This window comes from Capra hircus, chromosome 25 (assembly GCF_001704415.2).
Source record: "Capra hircus breed San Clemente chromosome 25, ASM170441v1, whole genome shotgun sequence".
NCBI classification, from domain to species: Eukaryota; Metazoa; Chordata; class Mammalia; order Artiodactyla; family Bovidae; genus Capra; species Capra hircus.
The window spans coordinates 37,194,370-37,207,226 of NC_030832.1; the positions used below are offsets into that span (position 1 = coordinate 37,194,370).

Sequence of the window (12,857 nt, forward strand, 5' to 3'; positions counted from 1 at the left end):
TTATAATGATGGATGTGTATCTTTATACATTTGTCCAAATTCATAGAATGCACACCACCAAGGTTGAACCTTAGGGTAAATAACAGTCTGGATGATTATGATGGTCAATACTGGTTTGATGAAAAATGTACCATCCTGGTGAGCAACATTGTTAAAGGGCACTGCTATGCCTGTGTGGGTGCAGGGGGTATATGGGAAATCACTGTACCTCTCTCTCAACATTATTGTCAACCGAAAACTGTTCTTTTAAAAAACTATCATAGAAATGTTATTAAAGAGTAATATTTGATGATATAAAGTTTTCTTTAAAAAGATCAGTAAGGGAGGACTTCCCTGGTGGTACAGTGGCTAAGATTCTCCCAATGCTGAGGGCCTGGGTTTGATCCCTGATTAAGGAACTAGATCCCCCATGAAGCAACTGAGACTTCACATGCCACAACTTGTCAGGAGCCACGTTAGGCATTACTGACAAAATGGAGGCACGGCCCCCAACTCCCTCTCCTTGTCCCGCAGGCACAGACCTGGGATGAAGGAGTTAGCTCTTGTGATTCTGACTTGTTTCTTCCTTTGTTCGGTTGAGTTGGCTGGAAAGAATGTTAAGGTGCTTATTGTTTTTGAGAGGAGCATGAGAAAGCACAAAGCCTTCTGTAGTTGTGCCCAGAAAATAATCCATAAAAGTTAACCACTGACATTTGTTCAAGGATCTTTACAAAGAATGTTCCAGGATGAGCATGTAGGCTGCAGCTTGAGGCCATGGGAAGGATTGTTATCTAAGATCTGTTTGTGAGGGGAATGTTTATGGCAAAACAAGTTTGCTGAGCTTAGGGTTTAGGAATAATTAAGAATAGCTAGAAGCCTTTTTAGGAGATAGTGATCTTAAGATGTTAGGGGCAAACAGGATTTTAGAAAGATAAGAAATAAACTGAGGAATGTAGCATGAGTTACAATGTAATCACAAGTTAAGTATAGGACACATAAGATAGTAAAGCCGATTCTGAGAGAACTGCTGAAGCAGGAACTCTGTTTGTAGGGCAACAATGATTTCTGGAGACAATAAATCTGGGTAGGGGAAACTAAAAATGTCAAACATCTGACCTAATGCTTTTGTCACAGTATAAAGGAAAACCTGAAGCTTGAAATAAACATGTAGTCCCATACTTTGAGTCAGAGGTTACATCACCCCCGCCGACACCGCTCACCCCTTCAGGCTGATTCCCTGGCTGCTGGAGCTGGACTCCAGCAACAACTAAAGATCCCACAACCAGCAATGAAGATTAAAGGTCCTGCATGCTGCAACTAAGACCCAGCACAGCCAAATAAATAAACATATATTAAAAATAAAAGATCAGTAAGGGAATTTCTTTGTGGTCCAGTGGTTAGAATTCTGAGCTTTCACCCCAGGGGACATGGATTGAGGAACTCAGAGCCCTGAAGCCACAGAGTGTGGCCAAAAAAAAAGATAAGATTGGTAAAATTTTTAAGTCTGATAAATAGCACTGTTTTTTTAAAAGATATTCTTACTGTGTATTGAAGTATACACTACAAAGGCATAGTACTCTAAACACACAACGTTGTGGTATATATGTAAGTACATGCAGTATATATGTACTGAAACATGTCCAGATTAATAAAATGTTTGGAATTTTCTTCAAAATAACAAATGCTTCCAGACAAAATCTATGCTTCTCAATAAAATCTGATGTCTGGAATTTGCTTTAAAATATTATGAGGGGGAGGTATAAATCAGGAATTTGGGATTAACATATACATACTACTATGTATAAAACAGATGACCATCAAGGACTTCCTGTATAGCACAGGAAACTATACTCAATATTTTATAATAACTTATACGGAAAAAGAATCTGAAAAAGTGTTGGGAGGTGTGTTAGGCATTACTGACAAAATGGAGGCATGGCCCCAGCCCCTTCTCCTCATTCCATGGCACGGAGCTGGGATGAAGGAGTTAGGCCTTATAATTCTACTTGTTTTTTCCTCTCCTCCGCTGAGTTGACTGAAAAAGAATATTCAATTCAGTTCAGTTCAGTCACTCAGTCGTGTTCAACTCTTTGCGACCCCATGAATCACAGCACACCAGGCCTCCCTGTCCATCACCAACTCCCAGAGTTCACTCAGACTTATGTCCATCGAGTCTGTGATGCCATCCAGCCATCTCATCCTCTGTTGTCCCCTTCTCCTCCTGCCCCCAATCCCTCCCAGCATCAGAGTCTTTTCCAATGAGTCAACTCTTCCCATGAGGTGGCCAAAGTACTGGAGTTTCAGCTTCAGCATCATTCCTTCCAAAGAAATCCCAGGGCTGATCTTCAGAATGGACTGGTTGGATCTCCTTGCAGTCCAAGGGACTCACAAGAGTCTTCTCCAACACCACAGTTCAAAAGCATCAATTCTTTGGCGCTCAGCCTTCTTCACAGTCCAACTCTCACATGACCGCTGGAAAAACCATAGCCTTGACTGGATGGACCTTAGTCAGCAAAGTAATGTCTCTGCTTTTGAATATGCTATCTAGGTTGGTCATAACTTTCCTTCCAAGGAGTAAGTGTCTTTTAATTTCATGGCTGCAGTCACCATCTGCAGTGATTTTGGAGCCCCAAAAAATAAAGTCTGACACTGTTTCCACTGTTTCCCCATCTATTTCCCATGAAGTGATGGGACTAGATGCCATGATCTTAGTTTTCTGAATGTTGAGCTTTCAGCCAACTTTTTCACTCTCCTCTTTCACTTTCATCAAGAGGCTTTTTAGTTCCTCTTCACTTTCTGCCATAAGGATGGTGTCATCTACATATCTGAGATTATTGATATTTCTCCTGGCAATCTTGATTCCAGCTTGTGTTTCTTCCAGTCCAGAGTTTCTCATGATGTGCTCTGCATATAAGTTAACTAAGCAGGGTGACAATATACAGCCTTGACGTACTCCTTTCCCTATTTGGAACCAGTCTGTTGTTCCATGTTCAGTTCTAACTGTTGCTTCCTGACCTGCATACAGATTTCTCAAGAGGCAGGTCAGGTGGTCTGGTATTCCCATCTCTTTCAGAATTTTCCACAGTTTATTGTGATCCACACAGTCAAAGGAATATTAAGGTGCTTATTGTTCTTGAGAGGAGCATGAGAAGGCACAAAGCCTTCTGCAGCTGTGCTCAGAGAATAATTCATAAAGTTGATCATTGACATTTGTTCAAAGACTTTTACCAAAGAATGTTCCAGGATGAGCACATAGGCCGTAGCTTGAGGCCACAGGAGGGATTGCTATCTGAAGCCTATTTGTGAGGAAAATGTTTATGGCAAAGGAGTTTACTGAATTTAGGGCTTAGAAATAATTAAAATAGTTAGAAGTTGAAGATTTAAAGAATGTTGTAATGTTAGCACATTTTACTATAGCTTATAGATGTTAGGAATTTTAGAGATAGAGCTAGAAGCCTTTTTAAGAGATAGTGAGCGCAGGATGTTAGGGGCAAACAGGATTTAGAAAGATAAGAAATAAACTGAGGAATGTAGCATGAGTTACAATGTAATCACAAGTTAACTATAGGATACTAAGAGGAAGTAGATAATAGATGGTAAAGCTGATTCCAAGAGAATCGCTGAAGCAGGAACTCTGAAGAGCAACAGTGATTTATGGGGATAATAAATCTGGGTGAGTTGGGACTGAAAATGTCAAACCTCTGATCTAATGTTTTTGTAAACGTATAAAAGAGAATCTTAAACTTGAAATAAGTAGGCACTCCAAGAAAACTGAGAGGCTGCCTCATTTTTCTCGCTGACACCATTCATCTCTTCAGGTTGAATCCCTGGTGGCTGGAGCTGGACTCCAGCAAAAAAGAACAGACATAGATATATGCATAACTGATCACTTTGCTGCACACCTGAAAGTAACACAATAATGTTTGGTTTACAAGAGACCCACATGAAGCATAAGAATACAGAATGCCTGGAGTGAAAGAAAGAAAAAATACGTCAGGCAAATTGTAACCAAAGAAATCTGGCTTAACTATAGAAAAAAAGTATAAGGAAAAAAAAAACACAACAGACTTTAAGGAAAAGGAAATTTCTAGGAATCGTGAGTTTACTGTGTAACAGTAAAGATTAACTTACTGAAGATATATTAAAATTCTAAATGAGAATGCATTTAAGTGACTTCCCTGGGGGTCCAGTGGCTAAGACTCCATGCACCCAATGCAGGAGGCCCAGGCTCAATCCCTGGTGAGGGAACTAGATTCCACATGCTGCAACTAAGATTCCGCATGTCAAAACTAGAGATCAAAGATCCCGAGTGCCACAACTAAGACTTGGCACAGCCAAATAAATATTTTTTTAAAAAGCTATTTTAAACAGAAATACATCAATGATTATCAGGGGGAGGGGAGTACAAAGGATCATGAGGCAAGTTCTGGGGATCATGTAAATGTTTTATATCTTGAGTGCATTTGTGGTTATGCAACTACATGTCTATCAAAATGTACAGTTATGATACTAAAGAGTAAATTTGATTGTATGTAAATTATGCCTCAATAAGTCCACATATTAAGACAAAAAAATTAATATCTTTAAATGCACTGATTATTATTAAAGGAATTCTCAGAGAGCAAAACTAAATGAAACTAGAAACTCGGAGAGTGATACACTGGAGACCGCTTTCCCTTTGAGAGTATTTGCCAAGCTCAAGGAGTCTGAGAGTCGGTGTTCAGAAAACTAAAAGCAGGCAACAAACCCCCAAGGTCTTTGACAATGGGGTGAATCTAACAGGCAATTGTCCACTTGGCATAAAGCCAGAGTCTCAAAGTTCCACATCCTCATACTGTGTGAACTGGAGACCACCACCCCACAGTCAAACAGAGGATTTAAAGAATTTGACTGTCTTGGACCATGATCCAGAGCGAATAGAGAAAATTCTGGATAACTTACACCCTCAAGATAGCCCTCAGGGAGATGTGCAGCCAAAACTCACAAAACCAGAGTGGGCTGAAAAATCTCAAGCTGTGTTAATTTAACATGCTCTAGGATATTAGCCTAAATTTTTGGCAAAAGCAAGAATTTTCTTTGGAGAAACCCATGATTGGGTGAGATTCGTCTACACTAATTTGGTAACCTCTGAATTCAACACTAAACTAATAGAAATTCCAATACCAGATTAATGAGCAAGGGATCTTATCTGAGTCATATTTAAGTCAACCATAAGATGCTGCTAGTAATAGGGGTAAAACCCAGAGCCACACATGCTTATGACTTAGATCTATTATCTGTTCTTCCTATTCTTTGCGGCCTTCCAGCCCGCTTTCCCTTTTGTTACTTTTGGCTGCTTTCCAGTTTTGTCTTTTCATTTTTCGCTCTTGTTAGCAGCTTTGATTTGAATTTGCCACTCTAACATTAACTGCTTTAAAAAATTTTTTTCCCCAGGTTTACTGAGGTATAACTGACAAAAATTGTAAATATTTAGGTTGTACAGTGTGATTTTTTTAAGGTGCACAACACAATGGTTTAATATAGGTTGCTGCTGCTAAGTCACTTCAGTCGTGTCCGACTCTGTGCAACCCAAGAGACAGCAGCCCATCAGGCTCCCCTGTTCCTGGGATTCTCCAGGCAAGAACACTGGAGTGGGTTGCCATTTCCTTCTCCAATGCATGAAAAGTGAAAGGTGAAAGTGAAGTCGCTCAGTCAAGTCCAACTCAGCGATCCCATGGACTGCAGCCTACCAGGCTCCTCCATCCATGGGATTTTCCAGGCAAGAGTACTGGAGTGGGGTGCCATTGTGAAATGATTACCACAGTTAAGCTAATTAACACATTCATCACCTCTCATAGTCACCCTTTCCCAATATCAGTACACACCGACTCTCTTTTCTCCACAATCTCACCATCACCTGTTATCTCTTATCATTTTGATTACGGCCATCCTAACAGGTATAAAGTGATGTATCATTGTGGTCCTGATTTGCATTTCCCTGATGATTAGGAATATTAAACACATTTTCATATTCCTGTTGGCCATTTGCATGTCTTCTCTGGGAAAACATCTATTCATGTCCTTTGCCAATATTTAAATTGAGGTGTTTCTTTGTCATTGAGTCATATGAATTCCTTATATATTTTGGGTATTAACCGATTATCAGTATATAGTTTATAAATATTTTCTCCCATTCTGTAGGTTACCTTTTCATTTTGTTTCCTTTGCTGTGAAGACGCTTTTAGCTTGAGGTAGTCCCATTTGTTTTTGCTTTTCTTGCCTTGGCTTATGGTGAAATACCCAGAAAATCACAACCAAGACCAATGTCAAAGGAGTTTTCCCTGTTTTCTTCTATGAGTCTATTGTTTCAGATCTTACATTTAAGTCTGCAATCTGTTCCAAGTTAACTTTTCTGTATGCTATAAGGCAGGCGTCCTCAGCCTCTGGTATCTAATGCCTGATGACCTGAGGTAGAACCGATCTAATAATAATAGAAGTAAAATGCACAATAAATGTAATGCACTTGAATCATCCCCAGACCATCCCCTACTCCACACCACCACCAGCCACAGAAAAATTGTCTTCCACAAAACTAGTCCCTGGTACCAAAAAAGGTTGGGGACCGCTGGTATAGGGGTCTAATTTTTTCACACGTGGATATCCAATTTTCCTAACACTATATGGTAATTCACAAAATTGAATACTACACATGTGAAAATGAGTGAATAATAGCTATCCACAATAAATAATAATTCTCAGGATAATAATGAGTGAATATGATTTCATTTTATATAAAGTTTAAAAACATGCAAAAACCACCCGTGTAAATGCAAATATATATGGTAATATTACAAAAAAATATCGTCTAAATGATAAACACTCATTTCAAGGTAGTGATTTCCTCTGAGGGGCCCGGAAAAGGATGGAATTAGAGAAAAACATAAAGAAGACTTTAATTATAATGTATTTTTCTTAAACTGGGTGGTGAAGACAGGTTTGTTGCATTATTGTTCTCTGTTAACTTTTGAGATATTCTTGTAATTACTTTTTAACCAAGAAAAACCTTTTCTAGACTATTTAGGTACATGAGGAGAAAGAGGAGCCCACAAAGGAGGCTGACAAAGAGTGGGCAGAGAGGGAAGTGGAGAACACCGTGGGGTCCAGGAAGCCAAGGGTGCACGCAAGTTTCAAGAAGGAATGTCAAGTGCTGCCAGTGGTCAAGTAAAACAAGCACTAAGTGAACTCTGGATTTGGTAATTATGATGTTCATAAGTAGCACTATCCAGAGCCCTTTCAGTGGTGCGCTCAGGGTAGGAGCCAGTCTGAGCAGGGCAATAAGCAAAAACTGATGAAGAGGAATCAGCAAGGATATGAAGTATCTGGTGGGGTAGGGAGGGATCACTCCTCTTCTGGAGGTGAGCCTGGGTGCAGATGCAGTTTTCTGATAAGGTGGCTTGAAGCAGAGACAGCAGGGACAATGGTCTTTGCCTTGTCTGTGAAGCAAGTGCTGCCCCCTTCTGGAAGTGAGGACAGAATGATGTAGTGTGACTGACAGCTGCTTTGCACAATCAGTTCAGTTCAACTGTGGCGCAGTCGTGTCCAACTCTTTGCGACCCCATGAACCGCAGCACGCCAGGCCTCCCTGTCCATCACCAACTCCCGGAGTTTACTCAAGCTCATGTCCATTGAGTCCGTGATGCCATCCAACCATCTCATCCTCTGTTGTCCCCTTCTCCTCCCACCTTCAATCTTTCCCAGCATCAGGATCTTTTCAAATGAGTCAGTTCCTCCTATCAGGTGCCCAGAGTATTGGAGTTTCAGCTTCAGCATCAGTCCTGGGAGAAGGCATAAAGGATTGCCTTTATTAATAAGAAGAATGTGTATAACAAAACACAGGGATTCTCTGGCGGTCCAGTGATTAAGATGGCAATTTCATTGTTGGAGCTCAGGTTTGATCCCTGGTTGGGGAATTAAGATCTCACAAGCCACATGACACAGCCAAAGGGGGGTGGGTGGGAAACAAACAAATAGAAACAGACTCACAGATATAGAGACCAAAGTAGTGGTTATCAGTGAGGGAGGTGAAGGGGGAAGGGAAAAATAGGGGTATGGGGTTAAGAGAACCAAACTACTAAATATAAAATAAATAAGCAACAAGGATATACTGCACAGCACAGATGAATATAGCCATTCTAATAACCTTAAATGGAGTACAACTTATAAAAATATTGAATCATTATGTTGTATACCTGAAACTAATATATTATAAATTAACTATTCAATTTTAAAACTTAAAAAATAAAAATAGAACTAGAATAACCACACACACACACACCCTCAAAAGGGGAACTTGCTATCACCAACTAACTTATTGTGATACGTTGTAACAGAAAAAAGGGCCACAAATTCCTTACAGCTGCTTCTATCAAGATGGAGAGACTATTTCCTCATGCCTGAATCTGGACTGGCCTTATGACATGCTTTGGTCAACAGAATGTGATGTAAGTGATGTACAGTTTCTCAGCCTAGACCTCATGTGGCCTTGCAGCTTCTGCTCCCAAGGGACACAACAAGAAGAGGACATTTCCAGAAATAATGACCAACACCAGGTATTACCTAATGAGAAGGAGATGACAGAGAATGAGATGGCTGGATGGCATCACTGACTCGATGGACATGAGTTTGAGTGAACTTCGGGAGTTGGTGATGGAAAGGGAGGCCTAGCATGCTGCAATTCATGGGGTCGCAAAGAGTCAGACATGACTGTGCGACTAAACTGAACTGAACTGAAGTGAACAATACAGAGAAAGCATTGCTAGAGTTTAAGATAAGGTTGGCAAATTCAGGGGAGGTTTTCTGCAGGAGATGAAAAAGCTGAGCCTGGGTGTCTGCGATTGGTGGGTGTTTGAGATTGGCGCAAAAGAGCAAGAGGACTGGGGTGGGGGGCGGTGGGTGGGAAGAGAATCAAAGGCCTAGGAGAGGTGGATGTGGGTGTCTGGAAGGCAGCAGGCAGTCAGCCAAACTGGAGCGGAGAGTTGTTCTTGGAGAGAACCAGGCAAGAAAGTTTGGATTATTCTGCAGCCAATGTCTGCCACTGATTTGTGAGCAGAGGCAGTTAAGCATATAGGTCAAGTTTTCCTAAGTTTTCACAAAAAAAGTTTGAAAAGAACAGTCACTCTGGGCCCAACCCCCTAATATCTTTAGCACTTTTTCCCTCTACCCTCAGCCCCCTCCCCACACCGTCCTCACTGCCTGTCTCTAAGGGTTCGTTTCCATCAGTGTTTGTATCAAGACTCATCTTGTAAACAACTGAAAACACAGGACAGCTTAGGCAGGAAAGGAGTTGATTAGCCCAGGTGACTGATGAGTTAAGCAGATCTGGCTTCCACTGCTCTCTGTTCACCTAGTCTGTTTCTCTTCACTGCCCACTTCTGCCCCCTACCGTTCAGCTTCATTTTCAATCCCTCTTTGGTGGCCCCAGCAGCAGTGGGCTCCTCCAACAAGGAGGCAAGACGACTCATCCTCCCATGTTAGTCTTGCAGGAAAGAACGGGACTTTTCCCTCCTAGATCCAGCAAAACCACTAAGATTACTAAGATTTAGTAGGTGACCCGTCCATCCTGGAGACAATCGACGTGGCCAAAGGGATGTGTTGCTCTGGGTGACCAGCCCTGAATCAAGGGCAGGATACCTATGCTCTAGAAAATAATTCAAGACTGGAACTTTTACCTGTAAAACTTGAGCACACAGCTCTAAAAAAAACCCATCCCCTCCTTTCTCATTCTCCCATGCAGCCCTGAAGCTAGTGGAATTACATACCGTGCATCAGATGGGTCCTCCAATAGCCATGGACACCACTCAGGGTATAGTGCTGCACTGGTGTGCACACAGCTGGCCCCTGAGTTCCCTCCACATACCAGCACAACTGGTGGCCCGTGAGACTGGGGATTCGGGCTGCTGTGGCTGCACTGCTGGCCCAGGAGCCCCGCACTCTGGTGGTCATCAGACTGGCCAACACAGAACATGAGTCGGTGTACGGCAGCGACTGGAAAGCCCTCCAGGTGAACTGGTCCTTCTGAGCTGCCTTTGTGGACCATGTGGCCTTTGTGGACACCTAAGAAATGACCTCCAGCCTAGCCCTCCCCAACAGCATCCACCCAGGGAGGGTCATCATCCACAATGAGGTGGACTTTGTCCTTTCCTTCCTCTCCCCAGTCTAAACACTTCTGTCCATGTTGGGGCTGTGTGGACAGAGGGCCCTGGTACTGACTGGGACACAGTTATGAGGAGGACCACAGCCACAACAGGGCTTCTAGAATAAGGGCAGGTACCATCAGGTTCAACCACAATGGCTTTCAACCTAGTTGTTGCCCCATTCCAACCCCTTCTCCACTCAGAACAAGAGTGATTATTTTAAAACATAAATGACACTAGGTCAACAACCTGGTCTTGTGTGTCAGTATAAAGCCAAAGCTTTCAATCTCGGTACAAAATCAAAACCTCTCACCATGGTCACCAAGGCCCTGCAAGATGGTGCTGGCCAACTCTGCAGCCTAATTTTTTACTGCTCTTCCTCCATGCTCTGTAACCCAACCCCAGGGTCTTCTTACTGCTCAAGTAAGTCAAGCTTGCCTGTGCCTGGCAATGTCATCTGTGCCTGGAATGCCCCTCTCCCACATGGCCAGCTTTTTCTCATTCAGTTCTCTCATTAGGCACCACCTCCCAGAGGCTTTTCCTGACCATTCTCCCACCCCAGCACTCTATCCCCTTCTCACCCCGCCATTTGTTCATATCACTAACCAGAACCTGGAATTATTTGGCTTACTACTCTTATTGTTTACCTGTCTCCTTGAGTTTGTCTGCTTGCTCACTGCTATATCCCCGAGAGCTGGAGCCATGCTTGAGATATTGCAGGTGTGTTAATAAGCATTTGTTGATCAAATGAATGACAACTTAAAGTCACATGACTCCAGTGATCTCTCTCTGCCCTGCACCTTCTCACAGCAAACTGCCTCCTCTGAGAAACAGGCAATGTATTGCCAAAGTGTCCCCTTGTTGCAGTTGTTTGATTGTATCTGCATAATAATCACTATGGATGCTTCACTTTTATGTTATGTGTGTGTGTTCAGTTGTGCCCAACTTGTTGAGACCCATGGACTCTAGCCTGCCAGTCTGCTGTCCACAGAATTTTCCAGGCAATACTGGAGTGGGCCGCCATTTCCTACTCCAGGGGATCTTCCTGACCCAGGGATCCAATCCAAGTCTCCTGCATCCCCTGCACTGGCAGGTGGATTCTTTACCATTGTGCCGCCTGAGGCACTCACATTTACATTAGAGCAGTATGATTTTCTTTCCCTTAAAAAAATCTTTTAATTGGAATATATTTGAAGGGCAGTATGGTTTTCAATGCAGTTTCTACCTTTATTTTGGAAGACTCCCAAGAACATTCTCCTATTTTACTAATGACGGCTTAGAGATGACACAGAGCTGAGGCGTCCTTGGTCCTAGTTTGGTCAGAGAAACAACGATACTGGTGCCAGCTGAGGCAAAAGCACTCTGTCCTCACTGGAGAACTGGCCTCCTAGAAGAGGCTACCCATGACTACTCTGACATGTCATCTTGTCTCTTGGACGTTCAGTTCCTTGGTTGAGGGGTGGAAGATGGGATCACTGAAAAGGATCCAGTCAAGACTGGATTTTATCCGTGCACCGTGGGCTCCTCTCCGTCACGAGATCTGGCTGGCTCTGCCTCTGGCGCCGAGGCTTCCTTTATCAGCCTAAAGGGGGCTCCGTGACCAGGCACGATCACATCGGCGGTGCCCAGGACCCGCTTTCGGCTGTGCTTCTGAGCCACTGGGTCTTCGCTCAGCGCCTGCCACGAGCCCTCGTCCCCATCACGTTCAAACACATCGCCCACTACCATGACGGTTCCCAGGGCCGTGCCAGCAACCAGCACGCTCACGTCCCGCTGGCCACCGTGGCCGGGTGTGGCCCACACCTCGAGTCCCGGCCCCAACCGCAAAGGCCGCTCCTCACACAGTCCGTGGGGGAGGTAACGGCCCCCGGGGAGGCAGAAGTCGTGCGAGACCAGCAGGGCCGCCCCGGGAAACAGCCCCAGGTTCCCGATGTGGTCGGAGTGTCCGTGGGTCCCCACCACCAGAGTCACGTCTCCGGGAGCCACGCCCTGCCCCGCCAGGGCCCCCAGGAGCGCCTCGCGAGCCCAGGGGCCCGCGGTGTCCACGAGGATGGGGCCCCGGGCCGCCTCCTCTAGGGCGGTCTTCGCCTCGTAAGGCTGGGGCTCTCGGTGGCTGGAGGCCGGGCCCCAGGCCCGGGGAAGGACAAGGGTCACGGAGCCGTCGGCTCGCACGGCGTCACCGACCCCCTCGGGCTCCGCGTAGCCTTGCAGCAGCACCACCACAGAGTAGGGGTCGCCGGGCACCAGCAGAGGGGTCTCCCCGGGCAGCGGCTCGCTGCGCACTAGACCGCTCATGGCCCGAGACGGATCAGCTGAGAAGTGGGGCTGTGGGCGACTCCCTTGAGGTTCCCACACTCGCCCGGCCTCCGCCGAGTGGTACCTTCCACGTGTCAGTTCCTACCCCCCTCACACGCTTAAATTGGCATCGCCCAATTGAACTTCGGCGCGAACCCGCCAGTCCCTCAGCGACTTCGGCCACCGCCCCGCTCGCGTGTGAGGTTCTCAACCGCAACCCCGGGGGTGTCGTAGTTATTTCCTTCTCTCTAACCTGAGCCGCTCTCCATCTTGGACCAAGCTTTAGCGCCTCTCTTAGGACTTGCCTCACTTCGAGGGAAGAAGTGACAGTGGAAAAGCGAGAGGGAGTTTGTCTTTTGCGAGCTCCCGTAACCCAAATATGGCGGCGCGGGCGGCGCCGCGCGCGGAATT

General features: G+C 44.7%; 1 protein-coding gene across 1 annotated transcript; it reads right to left on the reverse strand.

Annotated features, from left to right (window-relative positions):
- Positions 11,303-12,732, reverse strand: MBLAC1 (metallo-beta-lactamase domain containing 1). Its single transcript, XM_013974948.2, has one exon. It carries the CDS (start codon positions 12,444-12,446, stop codon positions 11,655-11,657), a length of 792 nt encoding a protein of 263 aa, XP_013830402.2. The 5' UTR covers positions 12,447-12,732; the 3' UTR covers positions 11,303-11,654.